The 19,923-nt window shown below is 37.2% G+C and overlaps 1 protein-coding gene across 3 annotated transcripts in view; it reads left to right on the plus strand.

Moving 5' to 3' along the window:
* Nucleotides 1-19,923, plus strand: part of Mctp2 (multiple C2 and transmembrane domain containing 2) — a 225,234-nt gene that overhangs the window by 120,517 nt on the left and 84,794 nt on the right. For all 3 annotated transcript variants that reach the window (XM_028776708.1, XM_028776709.1, XM_028776710.1), the window contains one exon: nt 342-444. In XM_028776708.1, coding sequence (XP_028632541.1) covers nt 342-444 — 103 coding nt within the window. The remainder of the gene's footprint in view (nt 1-341; nt 445-19,923) is intronic.

Genomic DNA, 19,923 nt, shown 5'->3' on the forward strand with positions numbered 1-19,923 from the left:
TCCTTCCTTCCTTCCTTCCTTCCTTCCTTCCTTCCTTCCTTCCTTCCTTCCGTCTCTCTTTTATATCCTACTTCTTTAACAGCACCGCCCTTGAGTGCACACATGTGTGGAAAATGCCACAGTAAGAAAGTTAACTTCTTTCATCATGTGCACATCTGAACCTTCCATGATGGATGGTCTGGGAATACAGTCAGTTTGATTTAATTTTTGGAGTTTAATTAAATGATAGTTTTATACTCTGAGGACACACAGACTTAATTAGTGCAAGTGTTTTCAGATCTTCACGGAGCGATCGTCACTCGTGTGTTTTTGTGTATAATACCTAATCTCTTCACTTTCAGCCCTATTAAAGATATCCATGATGTGTTGGAAGTGACAGTGTTTGATGAGGATGGAGACAAGGCCCCGGACTTTCTTGGAAAAGTTGCCATCCCCTTGTTGTCTGTAAGTCTTCTGCATTAGTCAACAATTTGTAAGTCAGAATTTCCATAGTCTAGACTCACTTTGTCTTTGTCAGTCTTGGAGTTACTCTGGAAAATACTATTTATTCTTTATCTTCCTATTTTAGATACAAAGAGACATAGCTTTTTGTGTGTTGGTTTAATATTTATTCAATCAATCAGACATTTTGGCCAATCTTTCAATACACTGTCAGACCTCATTTCACCTCAGACTGCCACTTTTGGACTGACTTCAAAGAATCCAACTCAGTGGTCAAATTTTCTACACATTGATAAGGAATCCGCATGGATTTCTTTGACTTCATCTATGCTCATTTTTGTTAGATTCATTGTTGATTACTGTGCGTTTGTCCTCAGTTCTCCTAAAGACCATTTCCTCTAAAGTTCTCTCTGTTACATCTGCTTTAAAATATTGAAGTATTTAAATAAAATATTTTGTGGAAGAAAATAAAAGATGTCCCTTGAAGAGTGTTTCAATAATCTAGGTAGGATCAGCAAAGATGAAGACCTGAATGAATAAAATAGTTATAAAAGGCCATAGAGAAAGCACCCCAGGGCTGGAGAGATGGCTCAGCATTTAAAGGCTAGGCTCACAACCAAAGAACAGTATCAGAGAAAGCACCCCAGAGTGCTTACAAGAGTGAAGGGGGAGAAGTGGCCAGTGAATTGCTCTTTTATTTATTTATTATTTAGTATCTACTTCTTTTGCTATTGATTGGATATTGATATGTGTCCAATGAACTGGATAAAAGCAAGCATTTCAGTTTTGCTTGCAATTGGTGTACAGTCATTATGGCTTCACCAAAATCTGAAAATTTATTTCTTCCTTTCACTGTTTCTTTTCCAAAGCCATTTGTACATTTTTTTGTGGTTGTGTACTCTGTGATCTAACTACAAGCTTCATCTTGCTCACACAGTGTTTACAGGGAGGGGAACACTGTACCTCTTAATATCTTTTTGTCTGCTTTTGATCGCTTGGTTAATTTCTCCCCAAGTTCTCATATCCCTGATGCTCCTCCTAGAAAAACGGATGCAGCAGCTGCTGGCTGCTGCTGCCGGCCCCTGCCAAATGCTCTGAGCCCTCCGTGGCAGACAGCAGTGCTCATGGAGAGGAGATGGCAATTTGGGAATTCTCCCCTTTTTATTACAACTTTGTCAGATATTCCTGAAAGAATACATGTAGCAGAAATATGGGACACACTTTAAAAGATGTCTAAAGAGAGGTGATATAAAGCCAAACCATCCCTTACAATTCAATGTGCACATATGTGCACACACTCTTTTTCCTTTCTCTCTCCTCTTTCTCCTCTCTCTGTCTCACTCCTCCTCATCTCTTCCTCTCTCTCCTTCTGCCTCTCCCCATTCACTCCATTTTTTCCTCACTTTCCCCCTTTATACTTTTTAATGTATAAATCTGAATTATATTTTATTCCTTTACCTGTGAATACACCTGGAAAGTTTAGAAACCCTTGATCTTTTTTCTTTGTTCAGAAAACATTTGGACACTGGCTTTGCTTACTTACTTCAGTCCCTCTAGATCTCTGTGCCTTTGTCTCTCCTTCAGTCCCTCCTCAGACCATCAAAGAGGATGATGTAGACATCTAGCTACATCAGGATGACCCAATACCAAGGCTGTTAACATCTGTGATCTGGACGGCTTGCTAAATGGGGCTTCCCTGTGTATTTTGGGCTACCCAGCAGATTCCTGGCTTCTGGTGACTGTAGCACTTGTCTGTCTCTGCTGTTGTGAAAACCAAAGAAGTCCCTACACATTGACAAAGACCCTAAAGGGCATGGACTCCTGGTGGACACAACAGTTGACTAAACTGATGGATTGCTTTTTTCAAAATGTCTCTCCTCAACTAAAAAATTAGTGAAAGACACATTTAGTTAATTTCTACTTTAAACACAAACCAAACTCCACAGTCGAGTTTTGCATGAGAACAAACTGCCTCAGATTCTCGTGTTCATTTATTTGTTTGACAAACATTGGTGAATTTTCATTGTGCGGCTGGCAATTTTAGCTAGCGGTGCTCTAATGCTGTCCTCAGGAAGCTTCCTCTTCCCATATAACTTAATTCCATTCTTTATATGATACAAGGATACAGAAACAAAATGAAAATAAAACCAATATACAATGTTACATGATAAAAACACAACACTGGGCCACCGAGAATATAGGAAAGTGGAGATAAGGTCTCCAAGGCTGTGTGGCAGTGAGGGGTGCACAGGAAAGGGAACATTCAGTGAGCAACTCGAGGAGATGACAGGGCAATCAAGGTGAGTATTTGGGAACTATAGAGGCAGGAGATAATTAAGTTGAAAGATTCAAAGGAAGAACTTTGCTTGTCAACATCCAGAGACAGCTAGGAAGACAATTAGTGGAATGGAGGGGACAGACACAGTGACTTATAGAGTAGCAAATGACTCACAGGTAGGGAAGGACAAGGGCATGCCTTGCAGGACACTGTAAGCCAAGAGCCAAGGTCTCTAAAGTATTTGAACTTTTATTTGGTGAGGCATGGGGAACCACAGGTTTGCATCATGTCTTAGGGTTTCTATAGCTGTGATAAAACACCATCACCAAAAGCAACTTGATAGGGGGGTGGGTCATGTTAATTTCGTTCTACAGTTGTACATTTTGGTTCATTGCTAAGGAAAATGGAGGCAGAAACTCAAAGTAGGAGCCTGGAGACAGAAACTAGAGCAGAAGCCACTAGAAGGATGCTGTTTACTGGCTTGCTCCTCATGGTTTAGGCAACCTGCTTTCTGAGAGTATCCAGGACTACCAGCCCTGGGATAACATTGCTACAGTGAACTGGCCCCTCCCACATCAATCTTTAATCAAGAATCTGGTTGGGGATCATCTCGAATGCGTTTTCTCTTCACAATGACTCTAGTTTGTATTAAGTTGACATAAAAGTTGTAAGACATTATTTATTTATTTATTTATTTATTTATTTATTTTAAATACAAATAGCATGTGATACAATCAGAGGAAAGCTGCAGTTTAGCAGGCTCTGCTTGCATAACAGCCTGGCCAGACTGTAATCCTCTTAGTTGTCCTGGGGACACTGGCATGGCAATGAGTGGCAGGCTCTGCTGCTGCCGTTCCCTACAACTGATTTGATTCATATTAACTTCTAATTCATTGACTGACAGATTAGGAAAATGACCAAATCCTAGGGTAGATCTGCGTCTTCTTAACATCAGGTGGTCTACCTGCAACAAATTGACCTTTTCAAATTAATTTATTTCCTAATAGAATGTAGATTATAAGTGAGATTTTTAAATGTCACGACTCTCATTATAACTGAAAATCATAATCCAATAATTATTTAATTTTTGTTGTATTATCAAATAATACTGAACTATATTTGGGAGGGTTTGTTTAAAGATCTATTTAGCTCTGTTTTTTTTTCTCTCTTTAGTTTATGTTCCTTGAGAGTGACATGCCTGACAAACTCAATGTAGTTAATATGCTAAGTCATTGGTTTTCTAACAAACTTAGCCTTACATATTCATTTTTGGCAATTTATGAATTAGGAAACAAAGGCCCACAAATGATCTTGTACTGTAGCTGGCTAGTAAGCAAGGTTTTAACATAGACAGTCTCCTCTTGGAGTCTGAGCTCCTCAGAGTTTCTTAGACAGTCATGGTGAACCCTCATCAAGCATCATGCCATAAGGAAGGAAAGGACTGTGTTTATACAACTATGATATGTACAATTAGGACCAGCAAGATAGACATGGCAGGAGAGGGATATATATATATCTTGGGAGATATCTGTGCACAGAAAACCAAAAGTCCCACAGAAAACCAGAGGAAATCATAATCCAATAATTATTTAATTTTTATTCTATTATCAAATAATACTGAACTGTATTTGAGAGAGTTTGAGAAACAAGATGTTCTGAGAGATGGATTAACATTTCAGAAGACGTTAGGAAGCAGGGCTTTAAACTGGCTCGGGAAGGAGAAATGTGTTGATGGTGATTGGTAGATGAGCAGGAACAAAGCTGGAATAGAGGTCCAGAAGACTGGCCAGGATGCAGGAACAAGGAGGAACCAAGCGGAGAGTGAGAAGGGTAGAGGGACATTTGATATGTCTATTAGTGGGGATCAAGGGTGTGGGGTTTGACAAGAAATAGTAACTCTAGAGTAAGCAGCTCACTAGGACCACAGAGTGAGACTATCCCAGAAGATTTGTTAAATCTCCATGAATTAAGTATCAAAGAAAGTGCTCAGGATTTATATTTTATATTTCTTAGAAAAAGGGCTGATTCCTGATTTTATTTTTAAATTATGTGAGGAAATCAAGAAAAGGGAGTCAATGCAACTTATTATTTACTTTATAAGGGAATAAAAACTTTATTCAGTGATATACTGCTGTGATAATAAAAACTTTATTCAGTGATATACAGCTTGCTCTGGTAGCACAATCCATAATCCCAGAGGCATAGGCTGAGGCAGGGGAATCACAACTTCAAGACCTACTTGGGATGTAGAGTTAATTATCACCATTCTGGACAATAAAAGAAATCCTGACTTAGCACAAAAGGAGTTGTGGGGCTAGAACTCAGTGGTGGAACATTTGCCTACCATGGAAGAGGTCCTAGGTTCAATGTTCCCTACTACAAAATATCCAACTTTATTTTATATTTAAAACATTTTATAATGAGTAACATACTAATTATCTAATGGGAATAATTTTGTGCAGTTGTCTTCTCTTTACCTAAGTCATGAGCTAAAGTTCCACTCACCATTTAGAGGTGTCTTACCTTGGGACTGTAATGGTTTGACAAAAAATCAACAACAAAAGTACTTTGGAGGAAAGGGTTTATTTCAGCTTACAGTTCTATATCACAGTCCATCATTGAGGGAAGGAACTCAAATAGGACAGGAAGCTGGAGATAGGAACTGGAGAAGAATCCAGGGAAGAAGTACTTCCTGCTGGCTTGCTCCTCATGGCTTGCTTGCTCAGCCAATTCCTTAGAGCACCCAGGAGTACCAGCCCAGGGATGGCACCACAGACGGAGAGATGGGCTAGCCCACATCAATCACTAATATGAAGAAAATGCACTACAGGGTTGCCCACAAGTTAGTCTGGTGGGGGCATTTTGCTAACTAAGATTCCTTTTTCCCAAATAACTGTAGCTTGTGTCGAGTTGACATAAAACTAGCCAGCTCAGTGAGGTCAGGTACAGTGCATTAAAAATACTCAAGTCTAAGATAGAGAATTTGCCTCAACTTCTCATTTTTCTCAGTGTTAATGTGCTTAAGCCTGCTGCTGAAGTACATATAAAACTGTTGAATAGAGAGGCTGTGCTAAACTCAACTACAGGATTTATTTTTTAATTTTGCTCTTGTGTTTTCCTTTTTGAAATTAAAATATAATTTCAATATAACCTATCTCTTTCCTCCCTCTGACCTCTCTCATATGCATTGGAGCTTTTTCAATCATGGTGAAAGTGCTACCTGGAGAACGGGCAATTCAATAATTCAGACATTGGGGCTGGAGAGATGGCTCAGTGGTGAAGAGCACTCTCCTCTCCCAGAGATCCAGTTCAGTCCCCCACACTCACATAGTGGTTCACAATCACCTGTAACCCCAGTCTCAGGAGATCTGATATTCTCTTCTGGCCTCTGTGAGCACCAGGTTTGCAGGTGATGCATAAACATGATACAAATTACCAATACACATAAAATCAAACAAAATTAAAAATCCATACATTAAAATTATAATATTCATCAGTACTGGTGAATTGTTGAGGCATATATAGGTTCTAATATATATTCATATACTTGATAGGTGAATATTCTAATATGTATTCAATATACATTAGAATAGAAGATTCAAGGTCAAGGAGACATCTGTGTATATGCTTATTTTCTCTTCAATTAAAAAAAATAGTGTTTCCTTTCTAGCCCATTTCCGTTCTTTAGTATCAGACTCTGATCTACAGAAACACTTTTCACCAGAGACACCTTCCCGTACCGCTGTCAGTGGTCACACTAGGCTAGTACCAGGTAGGAGAATGTAACTATCTTTCTTGTTTCCCATACGAAACTCTCCAGATTTACTCTTGCTATTAGAGCAGCCAGTGTGTGCAGGAGCCCCTCCTCCTACCCAACCTACACTCTTTGGGAACTCTGTCTAAAAAATATTTTTGATATAATCGTAGAAGAAAATTTCCCAATATTTAGAAGGAGATTCCTATGAAGGTATGAAGAATATATAGAAGACAAAATATACAGGGCCAGAAAAAGAAATTACCCATAATACAAAATAATAAAAACAATAAAGGTATAAGAAAGAAAGGACAATAAACGATACAGTGTAAAACAGTGGCATATAAACCCAGCTCCCTAGCATAACACCTGAATTTTAGTAGAAATTCTGGGAGCCAGAAGGGCTTGGAAGTAAAGATGCCAGCCCAGACTACTGTACCAAGCAAATGTTAGAGTTAAATAATTTCATTTGTCAAATGGACCTGGCAGACATCTACAGACCATTCCATTCAAACACTTAAAAAAAATATACTTTCTTCCTAGAAGCACATGGAATCACATAATTGAACACAAATCAAGTCTCCACAGTTAACACATCTCAAAATCATGAACGAACTGTAGCCAAGCGAGGGAAAGACTTGTATAATAGAGACTTTAAAACGTTGAAGAAGGAAAATGAAAAAGTTACCAGAAGAAGTATGCTCCCTCGCTCCCTTGATTGATAGGATTGATATTGTGAGACAGCTATCCTACCAAAGAAAATCTCGAAATTCACTATAATTGCCATCAAAATTTTAACACAACTCTATAGAAGCTGAGAAACCAATCTTCAACTTCATATGAAAAACACAAATGCACACACAGACACACAGACACACACACACACACACACACACACACACACACACACACCAGCAGAATAGCATAAATAATCCCCAGTAATAAAAAGACAGTTGGAGGTATCATATTCTAAATTTTAAGTTGTATTACAGAGTTATTGTAATAAAAACAACATAGTATTGGCAAAACAACAAACATATTGATCAATGACATGAGTCCATACATCTGTGGATAACTGATACTTTTAACAACAACAAAAAGCCCCAAAAATCACATTTGACAAAAGACTGCATTTTCAACAATTGGTTGTGTTCAAACTGAATGGCTACATGTAGAATATTCCTCCATTGCTAGCGGGAGTGCAAACTTTTATAGCCTCAGTGAAAAATCAATGTGGCATTTTCCCAGAAAGTTAGGAATAGATCTACTTCAAGATCCAGATATACCAATCTTGGATGTATATCCAAAGGACTCTACATTCTACTACAGAGACACTTGCTCAACCATGTTCCTTGCTGTTCTATTAATAATAGCCAGAAATTAAATATCATAGATATCTGTCAACAGATGAATGGATAATGAAATGTGCTATATTTATACAATGGGACATTAATTGTACAACTGTTCAGAATGATGAAATTTACAGGTAAATAGATGGAGCTAGGAAAAAACAATCATGAGATATATCCTAGACCTCAAAAGACAAATATGTATTCTCTTCTATGTGAATCTTAGCTTTTAAGTTTTCAACAGGTGTGCTGCAATCTGAACCACCACAGAGATTAGATACTTAGTAAGGGACTGCAGGGAGGAGAGGATCTTCAAAGGATGAAGAGATAGAATATATTCCTGTGGACAGGAAAGCTAGAGTAGGAGGACTAACTGGAGCGGAAGTTAGAATGTCAGGTTAAAGGAGGAGACATAGGGAGGGATAGCTGATACCAAACATCCTTTGAAAAACGATATGGAAGCCTACTATTGTAGAAGCTTCTTTTGTCACCAAATCAAAGCTCCACTGTCAAGTATGAGCTATATCTTTCTGAGTTATTGGTCAATGGGGCTGCATGGAAACCCCCAAAACCACTCAGCTCTTACTCTCCATGATGTGTTGGAAGTGAATTGCTATTGCTGAATAACACACTTATTTCTATCCTTGAAAACATCAAAACTGGTACCTAACTAGAAACTTCATGCTTAACTTCATGGCTAGGGTTCATAGCACTGGGACATTCTCTGAAAGATACTGAAAGAGAAGTTAATCGTCAAGAGCACCCATATACAAACCCTGTGATCAATAACTGTGATCTGCCTGGTAGATATACTGGTACAATAGTGCCAAAAATGTCATAAGAATAACAAATCACCTCCTGCTGGATTTTAGGTCTACTCCATGAGATTGAACCCATAACTAACCCTGCTAAAGTAGCCAAGAATCTAAGATTAGCTAGGTCTTATGAGTCTAGGGGAAAAAATTCTCATTATTATGCTAAAGTAATGAAGCAACAAAATGACTCCTAATGACATGTTGCTATGCCTGTAGATCAGTGACTCACTCAACTTACAGGGGTGAAGCTTTTTGCAGTAGGTGGAAATTATCACAAAGACCCATGATTGGAAAATGTGCAGATAGTGGGAGATTTTGAAGCATACACTCCTAAATGGGATATTTTCATCAAAACCCTCTCCTCAAGGTTCAAGGAGCTAGGCAGGAGAGGAGGCAGGAGGAGGCAGAGGTGATGAATGACTCCATGGAAACTGTCTCTCAAACCCGACAGGACTGATGCACATATTGGACTCACAATGAGCGTGGCAGAATGCAGAACCCCTGCATAAGGTTAAGCACAGCACTGAGAAGGGGAAGTAGACAGTGGGTCCCACCCATAACCAAGAAGCTATTTACAATTGGTTCCTGCTAGCATAGGGAAAATCATTTTTCTCTAATAGAGTGTCACAGGTCATTAAGCACAGTTTAGGGCAGGCCCCATTTCCAGTAGTAGTTAGCTAATTCAAAACAATTCACTAGTGGTTCTGTAAAGTTTTATTTCATTTTGCTTTTGTTGTGGGAGTTTTTGGAGGGTTGCTTGTTTTTTTTTCTGAAAGAAAAGGAGAAACAACATATAGGTAAGGTGGGAGGGAGACGGAGGGAACATCTAGGAGGGACTGAGCGAGGGAGGATCAAAACACATTGCTTGAAAAAATAATTTTAATAAAAATTCATAGTAATGGTAAAAGTGACACATAGATATTCAGAATCTTTTAATCAATTACAACCCAAGATTATTTCATTGTTAGAATATACTATAATCGGATATCTAATGCTGTATCATTTTCATTTTGCTCTGTAATCTCCAATCAGTACCATAATAAATGCAGTGGATGACAGTAAGCACTTTTATCTTCAAAATATTTGGAACCATTGACACTATCTCCTAATAATTAGATTTATTTAGTATTTCTGTCTTCAATTAAGTGTACCTAATACTCTCAAATTCAGACCAGCTTTTTCTCTAGCCTAAAATGTAGTTCATCTTCAAAATGTAGTTGCTCTCCAATGTCATCTACTGGGCGAATTTGTACTGAGTACAAATTACTTTAGTGACTCAATCTGAACAGAAGAAAGCAGGTATAGCCACCTTAATATCTGAAAAAAAGAGACTTTCACCTAATCAGCAGAGCTAGGAAGGATACTAAGTACTCATCAAAGAAAATATCCACCAAGAGTATGTTGTAACTCTAAACATTCATGCACAAAATGCAAAGGCACACATGTCCATAAAAGAAACACTACTACAGCTGATATTGCATATTGACTCATATTATTTCCTAATAATAAAATATATACTTTTATTACTTTCTAATCCCCCAAAATGAAAATAACTCCATTGTCTCAGCTCAATGAAATAATGCATTTTGGAACAAACTTGACTCACCTTATGCAAGCACAGCCCACCAGGACAAAGCAATCTGTATCCAGAAATATGGTCTCCCTGATGCTTGTTGGAGCTGCAGTGTATAGTGGGGATAGGTATGTGCTATGAGGACCTATCTTCCTAACAGCCTTACTTAATTAGCTTTATGGGACAAATTTTTGCAATTACTTTTATCAAATAAATACCATGTTCATCTCTATTTGGATTTTTCGTGAAGTTGTTGCAAGGTAAGAGACATGAGTAATCATAGGTTTTCATTTGTTTGTTTCTTTGTTTTAAGGATGGATGGGATTTTGGCCATTAAAGTAAAACAATAGCAAATTTTAGATCGCATTAACAAGTTTATGATCAATATAGAAATTAGAAGTGGAATGATGCCAGCATTTGTTTTGAGGGGGGTGTAGGTTTGGTCCATACGTCAATGTGGGCAGTCTTGGAGTACAGGCTGGATGAAAAGGAGAAAGGGATACATCGCTTGGGCAATTATTGGATATAATTAAAACTTAAATCTTCATGTAGGTGAAAGAAGTGACTTTTATATGGATGTGTGTATGAAGGAGCAGTGTATGTGCACATGAGTGCAAGTAACCACAGGTGCCAGAGGGGTAGGTACTCTAGAGATAATTGCCGTTGTAGGTCACCTGACTTGATTTCTGGTACCCAAACTTGGGTCTTCTAGAAGAACAGTACAAGGTCTTAATAACTGGGCTATCTCTCCAAACTCCTAAATCATCATCTTTCCGGATAAATGTTCAATTATTATTATGTACTTCTCCAAGTATACATAGTAATTGAAGCAATGGTGAAATAAGGTAAGAAGTCAATTAGCTCCGCTCTGCCGTAGCATCAGGGAACTGGTATCATCTTGAGGTTTTCACAAACACGATGTATCATGTATTATGAATGATATTGGGTAAAGTCTGTCAAACACTGGGTCAAGTCCATCAGGCTGAGAGTGTGAGAGTGTCTGATGGGGTTCTCCCAAGGATCTAAAACAAGAACATATTGAGTACTAGGCTGTGTGTCATGTGCTCAGAATGTTATATCTTGCATGCATTGAATTTTCCTATTAAATAACAAATCTCTTACATTAAGCCAAAGTAAAATCTTATTTTTTCTGCTTTGAGACATCTAAAACAGTGATGTAAAGCAGGAAAGTATAGTATATAGATATGAATAAGACACATGCCACAAATATAACACATAATGGATGTTTTAAGAGTTCAAAACAGGATGAATTATTACTCTGATTATAAGAAACATAGCCCTGTGTGTGAAAGACTTCACATTTTATTTCAGAGAGGAAATATTTCTTAATATACAAGATTAGAATAAAAATAAATGTCATCTATCCAGCTTTAAGTATTTTTTTAAAAATCATGGGTTAGGACTATAACTTAGTGGGAATTTGATGTTCTATCATTCCTGGCACTGAAAGATTAAACAAAATAAACATAAAAATTCCAAATGTAATCAGACTAAAAGTAACTCTGCCTGGCTTCATGAGGCCTCAATTCGGTAAAGTCTGTTGTAAGTGAGCACTTCATGTTATGCTTTAGAGCATAAAATTTCTGAGCAGAACACCTGTTACCATCTTTATCTCTATCAACATATTATCAGATAACTTTTAGACACATTCAAGGTATAATTCTCAAATTTTAGAAAATAAAAAAATCAGTGCAATGTGTGTCTATCCAAGCATAAAACTGGAAAATGTATTTCAATACTGCTTAACATTTCAAATACATATGCCTTGGTTCAGGTTACCTCAGTAGAGTCCATAGAGGCAGACATTTTAGTATGGTTACAGTGCTGAAATCTCCTTTTTGTATATTAGCAGAGAAGCAACAAAGAAATATCAAACAACCTGGCTATGAAAGAAAAAAATCTGAATTAGTCAATGCACATTGCAAGGTTGCAATTAGAGGGTGCTTAAGACTTCTGACAACACCACATAAAACTATGCACATGGCCAAAAGCGTAGTGGTACCTTGACTGGTTTAGTAAGTAAACATAAAGGTTGGAAATCAATTAAACAACTCAATAAAAAGGAATAAATAAGGCTAAGAAAACGAGAAACAAGTTGATAAAGAAAAGAAATGTCCTCAAAATATGTTGAGTAGCGTAGTGCAGTGGCAGAGTGACTGCCTAGTGTGTGTGAAGCTGAGTTCTCTAACAGCACCGAGGCAAAGGAAATGGCACTCACGAGAAAGAGTGTATGCAAACAGTGAGGCAGTAGGTAGGCTAAGTCCAAGTACTAGTACGCCTCCTAAAAATAATAGTGAAATTGACAAAAGAGTTAAAGAAAAATTGTAGGTAGAATGAGACACAATAAACAAGAAGCAGTTATGAATTCCAGCCCCAGTTCTCAGTGAGGGACCAAGAGAGCAGGCAGAGCTGTAGAAGGAGATGCAAGATGACCCATGTGCTACACAGATGTTTACTCTCCCCAAAGGAACTGTAAGGCAGTCCCACAGTTGAACAAAAGAATGTGTAAAGCAGACCAAAGAAAATTATCTTTAAAAGTATAGAGGGATTTGGATATCAGATATTGAATATGCCACTTAGTGAAAATTATCAGTTATGGAAAATTTAGAAAACTTTTCAAATGATTCTAACCTTTTCTTTATGCATTCTCTTCTCCGGCCATCAGGAAAATAATAGTGTTAATCATGTTTCCCAAATCTCAAGGAGATGAGCACTTCTGTTACTATTTAAACACATTATGATCATGAAAACTGATAAATGTATTACATTATTTATTTTAATTACAATAAGTTGTAGCAAAAAGAAAGATTTAAGGAACAGAAAAATGTGCGTTTCTTGTGTATGAGAAGGGCTCCTCATCACATTAGGGAAGGTACTGTGTGATTGGTAGCAATGATGTATTAAAAGTGAAATATTTTCCAGCAGTATCGCTAGATGCAAAAGGAATACTTGGAAACAGTCTACTTCCACTCTTGATTATGGACATAGTAGTCCAATCATTTATCAATCGTATTAGTTGTTTATTTGGCACTATGACCAAAATATATGCCATAGACAAAGAAAGGAAGAAATACTTATTTTGGCTGCTGGTTCAGAGTTTTCAGTCCATGGCTTCATGGCCCGGTGCACTCTTGAACAAGGCAGTATGATGTTAGGATGCAGGCAATATAAAATTATATGGAAAAAGCATTATCTATATCATAACTAAGAAATCATATTTTTAAAAGGGAGTTATCTCATAATTCCAGATATCTGTAAACATAAATAGTTGATAAGTAACAGAATATAAGCCATCGGTGAGATATATATTAAGAAAGCAATATCAATAACTGTATTCATTAGAAAAATAAAAACTTAAAAAATCACCAAAGACTGTAACATAAAACAAATAGAAATTTATGTATAAGTCTATGCGAAGATATTCTAGAAATCTACTTAACGATGGAAGACTAATTAAAGATCATTTAACATTAAATAATGTGAAGCATGGCATCACTGTGTAAAGGATAAAAGATGTAGTAAGAGCCTTAAAATCAGCTGCTTAGAGCGTTAGGGTAAGCTCATTCCACTAAACACAACAATAATATCAAGATAAATTCAACATCAGACACTTGAAAGAATGCAAGCTCTTTTCAATTCCTCTCAATTACCATCAGAACTGTTTGATAAGACTTTATTACTGAAGATCCCACATACTTTACTCACAAGATATATTAAGTAGGAACTGAGCTGGAAGCTTTCTACCTGCTCCCAAGATTTCATTTTCCTGCAACATGCAGCCTGGTGAGGACTATGATGTTATACAGCTGTGAACCTCATGGACTGTAATACTAATCTGTCAAGCAAGATGTACCCACTGGTGCAGTAGGGACGTGACTGTTATGGAGGTAACCAACTATACTCCAATGGTAACTAAGGCTCATTTCATGATTCACAATCCCATTTTAGGCCAAGAGAAAATGGTATTCCCAACTTTAATAAGAGAAGCTTCTTTGAATATAGAGATGATGTTCTAAGACTAAGGTGTCTCTGTGTATAGACCTATATAAGGCATTTGTACCATTAAAGCTGAATGAATATTATAGTAAGGGGAGCAAAAAGAATGTAACAGCCTGAAGGTGGGGAGATGGACAGTAAATGCTGTCTTAGAAAAAACATAGACAATGTAGCCATAATCTCACAGCAGCTGCAGTGGTCTGCAAACGGCACCAGAGAAGATTCTGTAAATAGTTAATTAGGGATCTGGGAGGGGCCCATGTATTCCTACCCCTTCTTGTTTAACTATGGGATATCAATGGATTCTGAGAAGGGTATTAATTGTGTTCAGCTGTGTATCCACTGACACGCCTACCATGCTTCAGTGAATAATTCCAATCCTATGGTCAAACATGTGATGCTTATTAAACTCCATGAGTCTAAAAACCAAAAGGCATGACTGTGGGGAAGGGAATTAGACCTCAGTGAACAAATGGAAAACGAGTAGTAAGAGACAAAATTCCTAAGATCCTCAGATGTCAGCCTATGTAGCCTAGACACCAATTGCTATGGTAAATTGAAAGACATAAGATGGAGTGGATAAAAAAACAAACCAAAACCAAAGCAAAACAAAACACCAGAATGATAGCCTGTGAACACATTTGTGGCCAGCCTGCATTGTCTTTAATTACTGAGTCTAAGGCAAGTCAGCCAGGCAGAAAAGTTAACCCAAAACAGAAACGCTCAGCACAAAAATGCCTTATCTAGTTATGGTCTTGGAGGTTAAGAATGTAGAACAAGCTGATAAATCAAAGACCCACTGGCATTTCATGTAACTTGGTTCACATTTTACAAGTGACTTGAATTCTTGGTCTTCGATTACTTATTGCTGACATGAAGATAATTCTTACATGTATATTGAAAGGATATGTGAACTAGCAAATATGAAGCAATTAGCCCTTGCACACTGTGACCGGTCAGGTCATCATCTTCCTGTACCTTGTGTTACAGTATAAATGCTCCAATTAATTTAAGCAACAGGGTTACCAAACCTGGCTAAGGGTTCTCTTCATCAAGTGGAAAAAAAAGAGGATGGTTTAAAATGCTGTTGGGAAGAGTTATTTGAATTAAAATGGTTTAGAATGCCACATACATGCATCTTGTACATTTATAGTCTGGGTATCTATTTTAAAGAAGTACCCTGGACTCACAGAGATGAAGTAATTATGTACAGCCAAACAGACACAAAATGTTAGAAATTGGAACCGAGTCTGTCTGATTTCACAAGATAGGCTCATTGGTTGTTTAGAAGAGTACATATGTACCAGACACCAGCTTATTTCTCTAAGCTAAAATGCCCTGAGCTGGAAACTACAGGGGAAAAGACAAACCTCTTCACTGTTAAATCTGGGAATGTAAATCACGAAAGGATTTCAGGAAACCAACCTGCTAAGGCTTGTTTAAATCCTAAAATTATCTACCCCACCACCCATGACTCAGCAATTCTGTCAAGGGACTGTAGTCAGAAATGAATGAATGGTACAAGCCGCAATCTATCAGCAAAACTCAACACAGCCTACAGTTGCTTAAGACTGTGGCGAATTTAAAGAACCATAACACAATCCATCAAATCTACTCAAAAACAGTATACTGCAAACTAGGCTGAGACAGGAGAATGGCAAAATCAAACCCTCCATGGGCTGGCTGCAGGATGAGCTCAATGCCAAGCTAAGCAATGTAGTAAGACCCTGGTTCAAAATGTAAAAAAAAAAATAGCTGGGCGAGGGTGGGGTGGGGTGGGGGTTGACATATAACTCAGTGAGAGCATACTTGCCCAGGCTGTCTGAGGCCCTGGTGTTACCAATATATTCATACACATATCTTTGTATATATGTATATAAGTATAATTTCTGTGCATATGGATTAAATTTAAAACAGAAATGATATTAAACATATGCCATCTATTTAACAATTCCTTTGGACTCCCCACTGTGACTGACTGTTGTTCATGTATTTCACTTTTTAGATTACATAGCATTATTATTTACAATTTAAGAATTAAGAAAGAAGAACAGAGGAGCTAAGTATTTTAAACAACCCTATCCAATCTAACCTTGAAGTCTAGCTAAAATACGAACTCAGTTTATCAACCTCAAAGGTCTACTTCAGACGTTGCCTATCCTATTTCAATTTTTTAAGTAAAAGTTTTTTTTAAAGAAATTATAAATAAAAACTACAACACACCAAAATTATCCAAACATAAAATTATATTTGATAGTGTAAGTGTAAAATCCAAGATAAAGCTCAGAATAGGTATTCTGATTAGAAAGTTATGAACATATATGGGATACTTTATTTTTATAAGGGACAAAAATAATTATTTAGATTACAAATTATAGATGCATTTGTCCAAAGATATTAATTCTGTATTTTTCTTATGAATGTTATTTTTTATAATTTATCCCATGCCATGTAGAATCATTTGTATGGCTTGTGTGGAAATAGCTCATATTTTAGGAAGAGTGGCTGAGAAGCCCTAAGTGTCCCAGGCTTTGTGTTCTTTCTCAAGTTCAGATCTGGGTTTGCCTTCTGGCACGAGAATAGCTGCCTTGGAGGAGAAGTAAGATGTGGTGTGAGGGCCAAAGAAGGGGTTCTGGGATCCTTTAGTTCCCGAGTAGCTGTTTTCTCTGCTGGGCTAAGCTTAACCTCCTGGACATACTAATCCCTCCTGCTATCTGTAACTCATGTCACTGGACCCACTCCTGAGCCCAAGCTGCATGAAGAATATGAAGTGCTATCAGATAATGTGTATTAATTGTCCTCTTGCCAAGCCATGTGTTTCCCCTTGTCATATTTATTGGGGAGCCATTTAGCATGTGCTTTGGCTGGGCTCAGCTGCTGTACCATGATATAGTCAGTCTTTTTTTTTTTTTTTTTTTTTTTTGGTCACATGGAATGGAGAACAGTATTTGATACAGGAAGCTAGCCTTACATCCACATTTGGATGAACATTTCTGCCTTTTCTAGTTAGAAGGTCAAATAGTGATAGAATCAATACAATTTTTTTACACAGGATTTTGATGTTAAATGTATCTTTCTTCATTAAGCTCTCCTTCATATTGACCCTGATTAACTTCGGTAATACATCACATCAAAGAGTTGTATGGTGAATCACAACAAAGATAATTGTTGTTTGGAGAAAAATACAGTTGGGAAATTTTTTTTTCTTTGTCCTCCTAGCTGCAGTACATTCAGGTTATGGCTTGAAAAATCATGCATAGTCTATCAACCATTAAAAAGTTTGTCATATTTACTGTGCTTAAGAATAAGCAGAGGTAGTAATCTTTTATGTATAAAAATGTTAGTTTAAGAATTATTATGGTATATATTAAGATATTTATTAAAGTGATAATTTGTAAGTTAATTCGTTTGCAGTTTCACACACACACACACACACACACACACACACACACACACACACATATATATATATATTGAACACTTTTGAACACTTCCTGCTCTTATCTCCCTGCCACATTTTTATCCTTCCTTCCTTCCTCTGCACAAATCTGTCTTTCACATTCATGTCTGCCCATGTGACTGTGGCACCAAGATTACCCAGCGCCATCTGTGTGATTGTCTTTGGAGTGGTTCCTTGGGGCCCTGTGGGCTCAGCAGAGGGTACACAACTAAAGGAAGTGACTTCCTCTCTTCCCAATCTGTGCAGAGCCACAGTTCAGAGGTGAAAGGGGTGGGGGTAAAGCTCTCTGTCCCTTCATGGGTAGTTATAGGCTGGCCTTATACATTTTCATAGTAATTTTTTCTTTGATCCCAAATCTCAAATTATTACTTAGTAACAGACTTCCTGGTGCTTTTAAAATCTTTGGATAATTACCAAAGAGTTACCTTTTACCATGCTCCAGATGGATGATTTATATCTCACATAGAATGGAAAATTATCTAAGGTAGGTAGAAATAATTCGTTTGGTTCTAATAAAGAAAGGTACTATTCTAAACTGTGTAGAAATTTGTTCCTAATAATTCCAGAAGTATTAGTCCCAATTATAGAATGTATATTCCTAATTAAATTACATATCTTTTATATTGCCCTATGAAGATGCCTTGAAGTATGGTCTAATATTTTCCATCTTATCTGCAAAGTTGAATATAAAGATTATATAATAAATCTGTTTCAAGATTTTTATCTTACTGAACTGAAGTTCAGTATATTAGCTGGCATTGTTTTATCCGAGAATTTTAGTTTGGTAGAAATGCAATCTTAGTAAATGTAAGCACGGAAGCCTCTCCAAATCAACATGAAGACCCATTTCGTTTTGTTGTGAATTTAAAGCGATTGTTTCTTCTGGATGAGCTGACAGTAGTTTTAACCTTTAGCTTAGGCTTCAGCTGTCTTAATACTAGAGACAAGAATTCACACAGATTCTCACCTCTAAATATTCTTTTGGCTGTATTTTAATTTTCCAATTGTATAAAATTGATAAATTTTAGTATTGAAATCTTCAGAATTCGTACTATATAAATCCTGAATATTGGCCTTAGATGTGCAATGTGCCTGTTTAGTGTTTGTGTAATGCTATCACGTGGGAGTTGGGTAGATGCACCTAGCGTTTAAGATCAACTTTGCATCCTCTATTCGAGCGTTGACAGTTCTGTTACATAATATAACTGGAAAATATTTTCCAGAACATTCTCTTCTAGTTTAGTCTCAATATTTACAGTGATGGCACATGTGTAAAAGCATCATATAGTTTATTTTCATTTTGAATATTGTATAGCCTTAAAAGGGGGCATATGTAAAATAATGTCACAAAATTACATCAGTAGCTTAAAAAATAAGCTTATAGACTTCACATAGTTTTAACATTATTTTTTCATTATCTTTAATTATTTTTTATAGTTCGGTCATCATCCCCCTCCTGGTCCACCCTCCTAGAGTTCCTCATCCCATTACTTGTCCCACAGTCTCCAACAGGATGTCCTCCTCAACCCCACCCCACCCTATACCAACAGGCCTTCCCATTCCCTTTGGCCTCAAGTCTCTCAAGGGTTAGGTGCATCTTCTCTCCCTGAGGTAAGACCAGGCAGTCCTCTGCTGTATATGGGTCAGGGACCTTGAACTAACTAGTGTATGTTGCCTGGTTAGTGGTTCAGTGTCTGAGAGATCCCAGAGGTCCAGGTTAGTTCAGACAGCTGGTCTTCCTTTGGAGTTGCCCTCCTCCACAACTTCTTCCATCTTTTCCCTAATTCAACCACAGGGGTCTCCAACTTCAGTCTGTTGGTTGGGTGTAAGTATCTGTGTCTGCCTTGGTCAGCTGCTTGTTGGATTTCAAAATTTAAATACTTTTTTAAGTCTGTTTTTTATGAATATAAAGCTTCAGTGAAAAACAAAACAAAACAAACAAGCAAACCAAAAAGAGTTGGATGTATGCCAAATTCCTATTTAATTCCTAATCCAGGAAAAGGATGATGATATTTATATATGTTCAGGAGGGATAGAGGTATTTGGTTTAATAATTTTCAACCATTTATCATTTGTGTGTTCTAACTTAATTTTCTATTACAGTAGTAAATGTTACATTGTATCTCTGTTTTTGATGATATCTTTAATGTTCCTACATGGACTCTGAATTTTGCTGACACAATGGTAGGGACATTGAGTAACAGGAAATGGTCATTTACCAAATTAAAAAAAAAAA

This window comes from Grammomys surdaster, unplaced genomic scaffold (genome assembly GCF_004785775.1).
Source record: "Grammomys surdaster isolate TR1022 unplaced genomic scaffold, NIH_TR_1.0 271, whole genome shotgun sequence".
Classification (NCBI taxonomy): domain Eukaryota; kingdom Metazoa; phylum Chordata; class Mammalia; order Rodentia; family Muridae; genus Grammomys; species Grammomys surdaster.